This window comes from Fulmarus glacialis, unplaced genomic scaffold (assembly GCF_000690835.1).
Source record: "Fulmarus glacialis isolate BGI_N327 unplaced genomic scaffold, ASM69083v1 scaffold25523, whole genome shotgun sequence".
Taxonomy (NCBI): Eukaryota; Metazoa; Chordata; class Aves; order Procellariiformes; family Procellariidae; genus Fulmarus; species Fulmarus glacialis.
In genome coordinates, this window is record NW_009205238.1 from 1 (window position 1) to 16,462 (window position 16,462).

A 16,462-nucleotide genomic window follows, 5' to 3' on the forward strand; every position below is an offset into this window, starting at 1 on the left:
GGGCTGCGCCGGTCCCTCCCCCTGTGCGCTGCCCGCAGCAGTGGTCTCTGCTCATGCCTGTTACTATCGTGGCATCAGCAGTTCCTCGGCCTAAGGGGGTGGTATTTACGCTGGCAGGCTTCAAAGCGACCACAGAAAACGCTTCCTCAATGGCCTGTGTGTGCTGGCGCTCCTGGAGCGGGGCAGGCTCCAAAGCCTTCCCCGGCGGGAGAGAGCAGTTGCGGCTCATTTCAAGAGATCAGCTGTAAGAAAACGTTTCTCTCTGTGGCAGCATAATAAAATCTCAAATCATTAATTCTCTTTTATTTCCTTGAATTGTTGGCCAGTATTTTCATTTGTAACTCCTGATTCTCCTTTTTCCCCCCCTCTTACTAGAGCAATCATGTTTGAAATTAGGAAGATTTGCTGTATTGGTGCTGGTTATGTTGGTGGGCCAACCTGTAGTGTTATTGCACAGATGTGTCCCAATATCAAAGTTACTGTTGTGGATGTCAATGAGGCCAGAATCAATGCCTGGAATTCAGATACGCTCCCAATCTATGAGGTAAGTGTGTCTCACTGTTGTCTCTTCATCCAGCCATTTGCGTCCCTCCCACCACAAGGCATTTCCACATGGCCCACTTCTGAAGCTTGATAAGTATAGCACAGTGATGTCCTTCGAAAAGAGTATTCTGGAACAGCTGCTTGTCACTACTGCTCATTAAACCAGATTTTTGAAATAACTTAGTATGTCTAGTGCTGGCAGGTATTTAAGGATTATATATGAAGGGCCTAGTAAGGAAAAATATAATTGTATATATAGTAAATGGTGCTAAATCATGCTGACTTTCTTTCGGGACCCAATTTAATCATAACATAGTTCTCTTACTCAGTTACAGATGTTATCTGCTGTGTTGTAGCACAGTATGAATGTGTAATACTGGGTAGTAAGCTTTATTCCCATTCTGAATACTGCCAGAATCCAATCTGTGCTGCCCATCTTAACCATGTTGTAAGATGGGGACAGTCATGGTCCTGATTCACTTGTACCATAAACCTCCAGTCTGGCCTGGGAAGACTGGGCCAGATAAAAATTATTTTTAAATGTATCACACTGTCACTCCTTCATTACAGAATGACTCTGACTTGAAGATATATAAAGCATTTTTCTATTTTGCTTCTCTTAGCACTTATTTCTCACTCTTTTTCACCCTTAAAAAGTAGGTGTCTCTTCTTTCCTTCATTCTTTCATGAGATACAGTTTTTATAGGTTTGAGTTCTTTTCTTTAATGGGAGTGAAAAATTATCTTCACTCAGCTCCCAAAGATGACGCATGTTGCCTGGTACTAACAGTTACTCTTGCTGTAAGAAGTCTTCTGAATCCTGTCTGTGCTGTAACACTAATAGAATGAGGTTTTTTTCCTCTTAAAACCAAACCTATACTGTGACTCTTTAAGCAAAGATGAATAGACCTCTTTTGTCATACATATTCAAAGGAAAATGTGTATAATGCTCAGATTAGCAGATGAGACATGAATAAAGATCATGAAAGCAAGTACTTTGTTTTCTATAAACATTTAGACTGAATGAGTTAAAGTAGAGCTAGTCTTGGCATGTTTTAAAAAAAAAAAAAAACAAAAAACAAACCACCAAACTCACAACATCTGTTTCCTGTAATGGTGTCCTTTGCTTACAAAGAATGTACAAAAACTGCCAAGTATTAGTTCAGTTAGTTGTAAAATTGAGTCATTGCACAGTGAGTGTTTTTGTATTTTTTGTTTTGGGTTTTTTCTTTCCAGTGTCAGAAGTTGTCTCATGGGCTGCCTTTTATTTACATCCCAGTAAGACCATAGTTGGAACATTTGATGGCTTGTAACACGGTATTTTTCCTGTGCTGACCTTTGTTTTCCATTTAAGTAGGTTTTCCATTTAAGTAAGTATTTGGCATAAAGTGAGACAGCAAAAATGTCTTGCGTAAGAAAGCTTCTACTTTGTTTTCCTCTCTCTCCCTCCAGTGAACCTTTGCCTTTCTGGCATTTACTCAAATACCTTGTGTCATGATAGGCATGTCTCAAGTTGAAGATTTGATTGCCAGGTTACAGTGTATGACTTTATTTTTCAAACAAAAAATGAAGGCTTCTTTTATTTATGACAACTATATATTAGTTAAATCATTTTGTAGGCCATTCTAATATGGAGGAATGCTCATGTACACATGGCCTCCTGCTCCTCTTGTCTGTGTGGAGGTGTTAAGGGAAGGGAAAGTGTTCCGGCACAGGATGTGTCTCTTGAAAGAATCTCATCAAATTGTGCCTGTGATTCTTCCATGCTGCAGGTGTGGTGCCATGATAAGTTTCATCTGGTCCAAACATGAGTGGTTGCCAAAAGGAGTGGTCTTTGTCTCCTCTGTGTCTCCACTGCCTTTCTTTCACTGAATCTGGGCTTGCTAATTTGATGGAAGACTTCTTTGTGGGTTTTTTTTGTACTGAATCAGTTTTAGATCTGATGATGGGGAGATCATGGAATGTGTAGGTGAGGGAAAAGGAGAGTTGGAACCACCTCTATTGTTTGCAGCCTAGGGAATATTGTAAGGCTTTATTTCTTGAACCTACTTAACATCACTCTACAGGTATTTCTTTAATTGTTGCTCACAGTAATAGAATTGAGCATGGCAATAACTGGAGCCTAAAATCTGGTTGTGCAAATAACAATTCAGTGTGGCTGAAAGTTTCGAGACAGCATTTTAAGTGTTTTGAATAAGAAAGGGCTTTATTTTTTTCTCTATGTAAATCTACAGAAGCTTTACTTTACATCTGGCAGGCTAAAAACGTTCCACACTGAGCATAAAAAAAGTCAGTCTGTATCTGAAATGATACGCTGTTTGTTTGGGCATGCAGTTTACTGTTCTTCTAACTGCATTAACCTTAACTGCTTTTTTCTGCTTTTTTTCAGCCAGGGTTAAAAGAAGTGGTAGAATCCTGTCGAGGAAGAAACCTCTTCTTTTCCACCAGTATTGATGATGCCATTAGAGAAGCTGATCTTGTATTTATTTCTGTAAGTTTAGGGGAAGAAGGTGGTTGTGTGTGTTGGTTTTTTTTTTTTTCTTTCTTATCAAATCATTATGTTGCCCTTATGTTGGGAAGAGGCCTTTGTTTTGTCATATAGATTCAGTTAGCAATGTCATGTCACAGTTTTCTCCTTGTCTTTCTGTGTACTGTGGGAAAAGTGTTAAGTAAGTTTTTATTTTATTTTTATCTGTTTCTTATAGCCAGTAGAACATTTGACAAATGAACAGGCTCTAAGTCAAAATGATAATGTTGATGTTTAGCTTGGTTAGATGTATGAGGTCTTAGAGCAGAATGTAGTGCAGATCTGTCATTGCAATGTACTACTGAAACCTATGGGACTTTAATAATATTGATACAGTTCCTGGATAGGAATGCAAAGTCATATACTGATTATTGGGTTACAAAGATGACATATTTCTAGAAGCTTTTAAAAAAACAGTGTTGTAATGGAAGAGGGGCTGGCTTTAATATTTTCTAGCTTTAATATTTCTGAGCTGTTGACACCACTAGGAAGAGGATCCAGTCAAACATAAACAGTGTGACGTTTTGTAATCTAGAAGGTTGTTCCTAATACAGAATCCGAAAGAACTGATTCCTGTTCATCTTGGTAGGCCACAGTTGAGTTATTTTTGTTACTTAAGTCCTCTTTTCTTGGGTGCACCTCTTTGTTAGGGCACCTCAGTACAGAGCTCTCTTTCTTGGCTGGATGGCTGCCACTAATACAGCCCATGAATTGCCACCTGTCCTTGGCTTAAAACATGCTGTTGTTTTACATGTTGTTGCCATTTCTTCGTTCAGTTTGTAATGAAAACGACCCTCTGTCTTAATCGAACTGATGTGTTTTCCCTCATGTTGCCTTTTCTGTGTACTTCAGTATAGCAGTTTTCAGCAGCTCTACACTTCGGTTTCACTGCAAAGTGGGTTTAAACCATAACTGCCTCACTAGCTGCAAGATTCTTATAATGTGAATTTTCGCACTCCTAAAGTGGGACAGGAAACAAAAGGTGGCTGGCTGTAATCATGAAGAAATTACTGGCGTTTCCAGAATAAGGACTAAGTTTCACCGAAGCCTGCAGAGCTGCTATGAATTGTTCTTGTTTAAATTCTATTTGAATAGAGGCCAATGAGCTGTCTTTAGAAGACAAAATGGGTAATTGAGAAAGCTAATAGCTGTTCATCTGAAATGGTAACTAGAATAATTCTGGGGTAGAATCAAGCTGGACTCTGGGAGGGAAAGTGTCTGTCATTGTTAACAATTTCACCTCATCAGTACCTCTTGTGTTAAGGGACCTGTAACATTTCTTCCCCCTCCGTGTATTTGTAACTAGGTTAACACTCCAACAAAGACTTACGGGATGGGAAAAGGCCGAGCAGCTGATCTGAAATACATTGAAGCTTGTGCTAGACGAATTGTACAAAATTCAAATGGCTATAAAATTGTCACTGAGAAAAGCACAGTTCCAGTACGTGCTGCAGAGAGCATTCGTCGAATATTTGATGCTAATACTAAGCCGAACTTGGATTTGCAGGTAAGCATAATCTTTTGAGTTGTGTATTTAAAGGCTGGTTGTTGCTTTTGGCTTTTATCTGGTGTCCTTTATTTCTGTGTCTGTAGGTGCTGTCTAACCCAGAGTTCCTTGCAGAAGGAACAGCCATCAAGGACCTGAAGAACCCAGACAGAGTGCTTATTGGTGGAGATGATTCTCCAGAGGGACAGAAAGCTGTCCGTGCTCTTTGTGCTGTTTATGAGCACTGGGTGCCCAAAGAAAAAATCCTTACAACGAATACTTGGTCATCAGAACTTTCTAAACTGGTTAGTGTTACTCACTGCTGTTGTCTGAGCAAAGGGCATAAGTGAGACAAAGCTCAGAAGCAGAAGTTCACTGACACTGAGTGATGCATCTAGGAAAGACAGATGAGGCTGGGAGGACCAAGTATATATGTCAAAGGATATTCATCTTTTCCAGTTATCTCAGTTGAGCTAATAGATGATATCAACTTTCCATTAAATTATTTTCTCACTTCTATTGCTCTGTTATTTATTACTAAACTTCCAGTGCTGCAGAAACTGCTTACCATCATAAAACGTTTCAAACTCTGCAAGTTAAGCATTACATTATTTTGCTTAGATCCCATTAACTGGCATTGATGTATTACAAAATGGTAACATAACTAGTTTATCTCAGAGTTACATAGATGCTAAACTAGTTCTTCCAGTAGTAACTCTCTTCGGTCTGTGGGCATCTTGGTTTCTGGAAGAATCAAATTCTCTTTACTATGTTTTCTATTTACAGGCAGCTAATGCTTTCCTTGCCCAAAGAATCAGCAGCATTAACTCAATCAGTGCTCTGTGTGAAGCTACAGGAGCAGATGTTGAAGAAGTAGCAAGAGCTATTGGAACAGACCAAAGAATTGGAAATAAGTTTCTCAAAGCCAGTGTTGGTAAACAAAAAATCCTTTTTCTTTCTTCTGGCCTCCTTTTTAATAGTGCAGTAGGTCTACTAGTAGTGTTTTGAAGTAAGTGATCTGATACGCTAAAGTCTTCTACAGCATGAATGTGTGAAAATATTGCTGTAGAGTACTAGCATAAATCAGTTTTTCTGGTAAAATGTCTAGGACTGAGGTTGCTCTAGATCCTGGCAATCTGAAATGCAAGAGTTCAGAGTGCATGGTTTATCCTGCCTGGGACACTGGAAAGAAAAACTGCAACTTTATTTTTCTGAATGGTGCAGAGCACTGATGATAGTGCCCTCCAAGATGTCTTCCCAATTGTAACTGCTGCAATTTTGTTCGGCCGTTGCTGCCAGTGGGGAAGGAGATGCCTCTAGGTTAGAATGTGTGATGGCAACTTCTAATTTGTAGGATGAATTCAGTTGTTTAGATTTACTAGAGAGTAAGATGTGATAAAGTGGTGATCAGTACAAACTTTCAAACTTACAGAGCAAGACTAAAGCTTATCTGTATAGCTACAGTCTTCATGCTAGAAAGTGTGACTTTAAAATAACCTTATTAAATATAACCTCTCGTAGAGTCTATGCAAGAGTGAAAAGTAGATAGCAAATACATTACCAAAATTCCTATTAGATTATTATAATGCCTTCTACAATTTCTTTGCTATATTTAGCATTGGTGCAGCCTCACCTTGAATCCTGTGTGCAGTTCTGGGCCCCACAATTTAAGAAGGATGCGAAGGTACTCGAGTGCATCCAGAGGAGGGCTGGATGGCATGTCCTATGAGGAGCATCTAAGGACTTTGGGCTTGTCTAGTTTGGAGAAAAGGAGGCTGAGGGGCGACCTCATTGCTCTTTACAGTGGAGAGGGAGGTGCGGACCTCTTCTCCCTGGTATCCAGTGAAAGGACATGTGGGAATGGTTCAGAGCTGTGCCAGGAGAGGTTTAGACTGGACATTAGGAAGCATTTCTTTACCAAGAGGGGGATGAAACACTGGAACGGGCCTCCTAGAGAGGTGGTCGATGCCCCAAGCCTGTCAGTGTTTAAGAGGTGTTTGGACAATGCCCTTAACAACATGCTTTAACTTTTGGTCAGCTCTGAATTGGTCAGGCAGTTGGATTACATGATCATTGTAGGTCCCTTCCAACTGAAATATTCTGTTCTACAATGTGTTGCTTCTGGGACTCTGCTGAGCAAAGTTCTAGGGGTCAAGGATCCCTCTATTAACTGTCTCCGTTCTCCCTTAGCTGTGGTGATCTTTGGTTCTTGGCAATAATTAGATATCCATTTGGGGGTCGGGGAGGAAAGAACCTAATCTTAACATACTTGTTCTGAGAAATTCCTCTAAATCTCTAGGTGGGGGGAGAGCAAACCCAGGAGCTTGTCTATCCACTTGTGATAATAAAAAAACTAGGGGCTATCTTACCATGTGTTTCCCTGAGACTGCGTTAAAACTTCTATTGACTTCAGTGTGACCTGAAGCAGATTTTAGGGCTTCTGTAACTGATGAAGTAAGTAGGTCCAGGAATTGGATTTTTAGAGATTCTTAAGGTTTTCATTTGCTAGCAGTGAAATACTGGGAAAAATTATAATGCTGACTATGTCAATGATTGCCAAAACCGACTTGATTCCGAAGATTGGGTTAAATAGTACCTTAGTCACCTGTAAAATAACCATTTTCTCTTTCAGGGTTTGGAGGTAGCTGTTTTCAGAAGGATGTCTTGAATTTAGTGTACCTCTGTGAAGCACTGAACTTACCTGAAGTAGCCCGCTATTGGCAACAGGTACAAGTTCCTCACTAATTTTTTTGAGGTGGTGGTGTTTCTTCAGTATTCAGCTTTCAGGCATTGAGCTTTTGAGCATTGTCCACATATAATCTGTGTTTCAGCTTTAAGAAGCAGATACCTTAATGCTGATCATCTTTACATTTTAGGGCCCTCAGCCTAACACTGGCATTTGATACTTGCGGGTGCTTAGGCTTTTTTGGGGTAAATTAAGTTGTCTGGATCAAATGGATTGGGAAATTGTCTAGAAGTAGCAGTAGAAAATGTGAAGTACAAGCATGTCTGGACTCTTGTCTTCCTCTTGTGCTTGGTTATCTCTGTCCACTTTGAATTCAGAGCTTATGATCTTTTCCTCAGGGTCTACTTTTACAATTCCTTTTCTGAAGGAACTCAGCAGAACTTGCTATTCTTTTAAATAAACATGGTTGCTGCTGTTCCCTGGTTCATGTTAGGAATGGTTGGGAGGATGTGGATGCTCTCAGGCCTAGCACCAACAGGCCTAGCAGCAGTACCGGGATGCTCAGTCTGTACTAGTAAGAGTTTCCCTATTAACCAGTGAAAGTACCTTGCCCCTCTTCCCAGTCCTGACTGAGAAAGCAGCTTTCACATATGTGGTATGGTCAGAAGAGCAGCTTTAGTTTATTCCTGATTTAGGTGGTGGTGATCAAGTACAAGGCTGCCTAGCAGAATACCAAGCGCATGATTTGCCTGCTTTGTTAGCAGCTTTCCTTTTTTTCAATCTTCCTTTTGGCTAGCCTTTTTTCCCCTCAGTTTTCTCCGTCCCAGTCTGCTGCCAAATAAACAACCTGCCCATCATTGGTCCGTACTGAAGTCCAGGATTTCTTACACCTTTACCTAGGTCGTCATGGCCACGTGGTACTGTTGATCTACCATGTACCACGTGGTACAACAGATCTAGGCTCTGTTGGCTTTGCAAGGTTCTAATCTTCAAAAGGTCCCTAATACTCCCTTCCAACTATCTGAAGCTTGGCTGGATCTCACTATAATAACTCCTCCATAACTGCTTATAAAACTCAGTCATCTCTCACAGTGCTATCTGTGACTCTTGTCAGCTTCTTCCATTATCTGTGACGTCCAATGGCTTTCTACATCCTGTTCAGATAGTTTAACCTCCAGCCAGGGGCTAGTCAGCAGCCTAGTTGCTTGCAACTATAACTTTTGGGACAAGGAAGACATGGGGTTTATGCTGTCTGCTTCTGAAGAGGTTCAGATTGACATCTTACTTAAAAAGTGCACTTCATTAGGATAGTCCAGTCCATGGTGGAGAGACTTGTAATCCCATCAGTGAAGCTGAGACTAACATACTGCATGAACCTTGTGCAAGCATCCAGGAGAGGTTTGGTTCAGTGTAGGACTTGGATGCATTGGCACAGTAGGAAAGAGAAGGAGCCCTACGTTCTGATGCTTGCTTCAAGAACTACTGCTTTTACTCAGTGTAAGATGTAAGCAGACAACAGGCAATCCCTGGAGCAGCAGGAGCTGCAGGAACTAGCCATGTTACCTCAAAGATAATCTGATTAATAGGGAAAATTAATACTGTCTTGAAAGAGACAAATTGGTTTGGCTCTGTCCTTTGAGATCACAAGGGTTGTCCTCAAAATGCAACCTACTTGGTATCTTGGCAACCCAAAGGCATAGGAACACTTATGCTTTGCTCTGTGTGGAGGTGATTTTTTTTAAGTTAACAAAAGCCTAAAAGGCTGCATTGTTGATGTAAACAAACTAGTTTAAAGTGCTTTTAATGCTTTTATGCTCTCTTACTCTCTTTTAAGAGCAACTCTTTGCAGTGTTTCTATATGGCTTATTAAGCTGTGGACAACTTGGGTAGTAAGAACAGCTGCTGCAGAGTAAGGATAAGGTACAGAGTGCTGTGTTCATGTAGTGCAACCCCTTACCTGCACCTCCTGCTTCCTCAGAGCACTGTCATCTTGCAGAGGTCTCTCAGCCCCAGCCCACACCGGTCAAGTCATGTAATGCACACACATGTGCACCTGTATAAGCAACTATGTGAACCCCTTCTTTGTGGCCTGAGCACTGCACCGTCAGCAGCTTGTCCCAGTGCATGCACATGGGAGACCTCAGACCGGTCTGAGGACAGGATGCAGATTCTGGAGGATGTGCTGATCAGAGCAGCCCTAGAATTCTAACTTTTATTCTCTGTGGCCTTTAGACAGGACAACGCTTTCTAACACTGAAATCTTCATTCCTTGAAAACATACCTACAGAAAGAAATGTGTCCCTCTTACCCTGTCAACTGTTACCTTTGTTCCCCATCACCACCCTCTTGAATTGCATAAATCTCGCTGCTTTTATTTCTTTTCTTCAAATACATTTGGTGCACCAATATCCTTCCACTGTATAGTTTATACCTTATGTTTCATAGGCTGCTGCTGTTAATCTTGATTTGGATTGAAAGTCTCAAAACCGAGAGGGAAGTGTAGTTCTTTCCAGTCCATGCTGAACATTGTCTAGGTGGGGGAACCTACCTTTCCTATTGTACTAGTGATCCAGTGCCCTTTGTGTGTTAAGGGCTGGAGGTCAAACTGTGAAGCAGGCTGGAGGAAAGTACAGGAACAATCAGTGAGTGAACGCACTTTCATGTAGTAACAAAAGTGAGACACTTAATCTGGTTTAACCACACTAGTTTTGTGTATTGAAATCTGTTAGTGTGGATTAAAAAGGCTAAAAATGTTCTCACAGTTGTTATACAAGGCATGTAAGGAAGTGTAGGTCTGGCAATGGGATGTCCATGTGACATCAAGTACTCTAACACTGAAATTGCTTTCCATGTTTCTGCCTAGAATACAGTAAGTTGTAGATTTAAAAAAGCAATCTGAAAAAAATCCTAGCCTTTGAACTAGATAATGCATGATAGTATGTGTGTATATGCATCTACAGTCACTGATTAAAATAGAATTTGTCTCAGAATTTGATAAATTAACTAAATTTATCTTTGGATTACTTAATGATACTGAGTAAAAATACTTAGCTTTCTCTTTTAAGCCTCTATTAAACTTACGTGTAGGTAGCTTGTCTTGATTGTTACTAGCATCTGTTTATCGTTTAAAATAGCTCCCTCCTGTACCATCATGGTTTTTGTAATTTCAGGTAATAGACATGAATGATTATCAGAGAAGAAGATTTGCTTCCCGCATTATTGACAGCTTGTTCAACACTGTTGCTGATAAGAAGATTGCTATTTTAGGGTTTGCATTCAAAAAGGATACTGGGGACACAAGGTAAGAAAACTGATTCAGTTCACAGTTAACAAGGCATCAAGCTTATGAGCATTCCCCCCGAACTGCAGTCGGAAGGAGTTGTATCAAGTTTGAGCTTTACAGGAAAACAGATTCTCTACACTTGTCACTAGCTATGCAGCTAAACCCCCCAGTTGAATTGCATTAATAAAAATAGATCAGATAAGGGACCCTTAACTCTTGTGACTGAATTGGTTTGTAAGAAGGATGTCTTTTTTAAATGGGTGAAACAATTGATTCTTGACTTCTACAACATACCTGAATCATTCAGAAGCTAGAGCAGATAACTGTAGTCCTTACTAACTTGCAGAAGCGAAGATAAATTTTGACAGAGTCCTTCCATTCTCCACAGAAAAGAATGCAAACATGTTTGCAACTGGTTCTAAATTGCTATGTGAAGCCAAAGTTTCAGTTTTGTTTCCCAGAAGTGGTTAATTCTGTTTTCCTGTAAAGCTCAAACTTGATACAACTCTTTCCAACTGCAGTTTGGGGGGAATGCTCATAAGCTTGATGCCTTGTTAACTATGGTCAATAGGAGTCCTGGCGCTTAGTATCTCTCTTGCATGATTTAGCAAGAGAGATGTAAACTTGTTTTTCATATTACTGTCCTTGGTGTCCCTCAAGACTTCAAGTTTGCTGATGGCATGGATTACCACTAAGATGTTTAATGTAAAACTGGTACAAAAGCTCCGGCATTGCATATCATGACACTTGAAGACTTTCATTACTTAGAACATGCCATCTGCCTCTTTAACTGATTGATTCACTTCCCTAGAGAGTCATCCAGTATCTACGTTAGCAAGTATTTAATGGATGAAGGAGCAAAGCTCCATATCTATGATCCTAAAGTACCTAAGGAACAAATAATCTTGGATCTCTCACATCCAGGTGTCTCAGAAGATAACCAAGGTAAGAATGCTCATGTAAAGCTTATTTCCCCTCTTCCCTCCCCACCCTATTCTCAAAATACACAAGGTCTGTTTAAATACTATAAATTAATTTTCACATTTTCACTATGGCAATGATGGGCTGTTGGCTACACTTATTACAGGATTGTCATAGCTCAGAGGATTACTATAACTCTTCCCCTTTTCCCATAGCTTTTGTCTATAAATGCTAATTCTGTACTATTGTATATTTCTCTTCTGATAAATACTCATTTGAATACATGCAAAGAATTTTCTCTCTGCATAATTAAAAGGAAGAGAGGGAACAATGTCTAGAAGTAGGAGAGACTAGTGTTGTTCTGTCAGCTCCACTGCGTCCTGAGTCCTATCTTGCCTTAGTTCTTGCTTGCGTATCTGAAGTAGAAATAAAGAAATAATTCTGGAATTCACTGTAGAGCATTCTCCCCTCCCCGTATCACTTCCAAATTCATTTGTTCCCTTAAATTGAAGAAGACTTTAAAGTAATTATCTATGACTAGAAATTTCTTGGGGAGAAGCAGGGGGTATTTGGGATTTTTGTTTTCTTTCCTTATTGGGGAGGGGGAGAATGGAGATGATGGATGGATGGGGGAGAAGGATAGATCAAGCTTCTAGAGGTGAAGAGAAATGAGGAAAATGAGCTATGATGAAGAGGAGTGAAGGGTGTACACTGACATGCCCTTGAATTAGAGGCGGAGGTGAAGGTTGCCCCTAGGCAGCTGCTGAGGCAGTCAAGGGGCAGCCCCCAGTGAGCCATCTTCTCTAGTGTGAACTGAGTGTTAAATAGGAACTGTGATGTGCTGCTGTTGTACAGGCAGTGACCTTTGTGAGGGTTGGCATTTGAGTGCTCCATAGTACTTGTAATTCTAGAGATGCTCGTGACTATTTAAATCAAACTTGAATGCTTAACTTCAAACATATAAGTGCTCTAACTCTATTCAGATGCCAGGTACAAGCTCCTTTCACTTAAGTAGGTGAAATCAAAGTGACAAGTGTCTTGATAGAAAACATCTCTAGGTGAGTGACTTGAAACTCCTTGTTTGTGTAGGGCAAGGAAGGAGACTCATTTGCACCAGATTGATGCTAAACATGTGTACAGAATAAAACTTTATTTTCCTTCTGTTACAGTGTCTCGGTTGGTCACTATCAGTAAAGATCCCTATGAAGCCTGTGATGGAGCTCATGCCCTTGTAATTTGCACTGAATGGGACATGTTTAAGGTAGATGTTATCTTCAATTTAAACTAAAGAAAAAAAGAGTGTTATGCTACTTATTTATTCTATCTCCTTTAATTGCCCTTTACAGGAGTTGGATTATGAACGTATTCATAAGAAGATGCTGAAGCCTGCATTTATCTTTGATGGTAGGAGAGTACTAGATGATCTTCACAATGAGCTACAAGTCATTGGCTTCCAGGTAATCAGCTGGGTGATGCTGCTTCTTATGTTTCTTTCCTCCTGCTCTCTTCCCTCTTGCACTCTCTCCCTCTGCAATGACTGAGTAGCAAGGGGAAAAAACCTCTTCAGGTGAGGATTTAAATCTAAACCCATCTGTACTTAAATGTCTTCACTAGTGCTGTCTTCCTCTATTACCTTACTGTTTTCATAGACTGCTGTGTTAAAATCCAAGCTACATCAGACTATGCCATCAACATTCAGCAGTATTGGCATGCCTTGAAGCAATTCTAGCATAGACAGAATTTGACTAATACTAAAATCACAAAATCCCTGAATAATCTGATAGAAGCATCTCAGCCATACGCAGTCAGAACAAAATCTGCAAGCCAGATCAGGTGCATGTTTCAGTTGTGTTTCATTCTGTGTACTCCTAAGTACTGTGATTACTTGCATAATGGCTATAGGCTTTCTCTCGGTATTTTTTCCCCTTCTTAAACTACACACAGTTATTTACACTGTTTGTGAACAGGCTTATATAAATTGATTAGCCAGTCAATTGAAGCTGTTATGGGCAAATATGTACATACAGCTCACATGGCTGGATGTCTGTCTAGAATATATTCATCAAATTTCAGTTAAATTTAAAATAGTTGAAGTATTTTGTCTTTTGGTGCTCTGCATCTGCCTTGCACTACTCATTCAAGAGGAAAGCTACATCTCTCCTTATTTGCTGGGTGTCTGAACTGTTTTGCTAGTTGATGTTTTGTCCTCTACAAGCTGTGTCCTTAGTCATAGAATCATTAAGGTTGGAAAAGACCTCTAAGATCATCAAGTCCAACCATCAACCCAACACCACCATGCCCACTAAACCCTAAGCGCCACATCTATACATCTTTTAAATACCTCCAGGGATGGTGACTCAACCACTTCCCTGGGCAGCCTGTTCCAAGGCTTGACCACTCTTTCAGTAAAGAAATTAAATAGTGATTTACATTAGTCTGACCTAGAAAATTAGGGGAACCTGTCTCACACTTTGAATTTTGCAGCACCTGGCTTGTGTGTGTGTTGGCTTTGTTACATGCTTTCTCTTACATAGAGTTGGCTGCCTTTAGCCTTTCAGAGTTGTATTGTTTCAAAAACAACCCACTTGATTAAGGAGGGGGAAAAGCTGCTTCTATCCTAATTTACTGGATATAAATTTTTAGACAAAGGAGGCTGAACCCACATTTTCTGAATACGCAGAAACATTTTATGATATTTGTACTGATAGTCCTATGGAAGCTGAGGCACATGAATGTTCAAATTAGTAAGATGCAGCTTTAAGTAGGCGAAGCAGGCACCCGTGAAAGGCTGTTTTTAAAAAAAACTCTTTGTAACTCCAATCCCAGAAACTGTCCCTGGGCACACTGTGCTTTGTGGCTTGTATTGTTCTAGTGTTTGTGAAACGTAGTCGTGGTCCTGGATTTAATTTGTAGATTCCTCATAGGCTGACAGGATTATGTTAGCTTGCCTCACTCACTTGTTAAATGTGTTTTCTCTTTCAGATTGAAACAATTGGGAAGAAGGTGTCAGCCAAAAGAATTCCTTTTGCTTCTTCGTGTGAAATTCCGAAGTTCAGCCTGCAGGACCCACCTGTCAAAAAGCCTAGAGTATAATGTTTAATAGGTACTGAAGGAATTCTGTGGACCTTCTTAGTGATAATAACTGTAAGCTTATGCTTTTTTTTAAGGAAAGGTATTTTTCATAAACTAAAAACCAATTTTACACTAGAAATGGTACCTGGTACATGTGAATTCAGTCTATTTTCAAATCTCTATTTTTATAGCAATTTTTGTTTGGTTACTGAAGATGGTACAGACCTGTTTTTAATAATGAATCATCTTTTAAGTGGAAGAGTTACCTTCAAACTGCAGATTTCTGCTTCCAGAAATGTTACTAAACTGCACTTTAATTGTTTCAAGTGATATGAAAGCAAAAGAAATAGAATATCTTTTTATTTTAGTCCAGTTATGGACAGTGATCAGGAACCTTGGTCTCACCAGTTTTTCATTTTCTTTGGGGTAATTCTTTGCCCAGTTAAATGCTTGCTCTAACTGGCATTGAAGTCAAAAGATAAGTTGCAAGTGAATTTGGTAGGATTTGGGTTGAGCCCTGAAATAGAGCTGACTGCAACAGTAATACCCCTATCCTGGTTGGGATCAGTTGGCACTGATGCAGCCTAAACTGTAACTGTTGGGAGGCCAGATAGTTCTGCAGGCATCTATCATATAATTAATAACAGTGGACTAACAGCTATAAACTGATCCACTGGCAGATCTTTACTTTTGATTCTTTGGTTGTCTTGCCTACATTCCATGTGCAGCCACATAAATTATTGATCTAATCAGATTCCTGGGGCAAGTTTCTCCTAAGTTACAGCAGTACAAACCATCTTCAGCAGAGGAGCATTCTGCTTGTTTGAACATTGAATTTAAGCAGAATTACCTTAATCTGGTGTCAGTCCAAGTAGAAAGCAAATGTTGGCTTCAAAGCTGCCTGATAGTTTTTTTTTTTCCTTCCTTTCTGCTTACATACTTCAACTGAAAGCAGCTTTCTTAATGAATCTGCAAAAATTATTCTCTGCTGTTAAGAAATTATTAAAAATAAAAATTCAGCCCCGTAAGTTAGTCAGCTTGCTACCTCAAAAAAAAAGCAGGAATGAATACTTCCTATGTTATCTTGATATTTTTGCCTTTACTGTTACTTTATTTCTTTTTGTTTTTATTATTCTCAGTTGGCCAGTGCTATTAAAATCCTTGAGATGAGAGAGTTTGCGTTTGGCTTGTTGCATGGGGTTGTAAAATGGAGGGGAGGATAGAGAAAGATGACCATGAACAGGTTTCAGACTAGAAGGCAGAGACGTCTTAGTTGAATAATAATAGTGTTGGGATATTAGAGAATTGTCCTGTAACTGGTCACATAATACCTTCTGAATTTATTCAACAGTTGTGCCTTCAAGTATGCTATATCAATAGTTAAACAGAGCATAAGATCAGTGTCATCTTGGCAGTAAGTGCTGCTATCAAAACTATTTACCCACAGAAATGTAGATACAATTTAAGCTTTAGGACAGCTATTTGAAGATTCAAGGATTGTATAACAATTTGGGAAGACAATACAAGACAGCGTTAGCTGACTGAAATAGCTGTGTCCTTGAACCAGATGCTTCCAGATTCTGCATGTTAATGGCTTCCACATAGGGACTTATAATGCGGTGATCAGTCAGCACTTTGGGCAAATATGCCTTGGGCTTTTTGCCCAATCATAAGATTCTTCTGTGAGGAGCACGTCAGAAGCCACTCAAAGTGAGTGGGAATTATGGGGGCTTAAAATCAAGCTGTCATCTTTCATCATGCCATCTCCTCTTTCTGATTTGCTAGTGCTGCTCTCATACAACACCTGCAGAGCAGGGCCAACCCTGTGATACAATTGTGGTATTTGTAAGCACTGTAATCCAACTGGTAGATCACCCTGTCTATGCAGGTAGGCATCTTTTTGACTCCCTCTGCCCCCATAGCACACGAGAGGGCTGATTAAGAA

General features: G+C 39.9%; 1 protein-coding gene across 2 annotated transcripts; it reads left to right on the forward strand.

The window, feature by feature from the left end:
* Positions 1–380: 380 nt before the first annotated feature.
* Positions 381–14,739, forward strand: UGDH (UDP-glucose 6-dehydrogenase). 2 transcript variants are annotated; one of them, XM_009575332.1, is made up of 11 exons: positions 381–544; positions 2,932–3,033; positions 4,376–4,576; positions 4,663–4,860; positions 5,342–5,489; positions 7,188–7,282; positions 10,412–10,542; positions 11,336–11,469; positions 12,615–12,706; positions 12,792–12,902; positions 14,428–14,739. In XM_009575332.1, the coding sequence occupies exons 1-11, from the start codon at positions 383–385 to the stop codon at positions 14,536–14,538; spliced, it is 1,485 nt and encodes a 494-aa protein (XP_009573627.1). In that variant the 5' UTR covers positions 381–382; the 3' UTR covers positions 14,539–14,739. The 2 variants fall into 2 exon arrangements, with proteins under 2 accessions (XP_009573627.1, XP_009573628.1); XM_009575333.1 differs by lacking the exon at positions 4,376–4,576 and having other exon boundaries at positions 383–544.
* Positions 14,740–16,462: the final 1,723 nt, after the last annotated feature.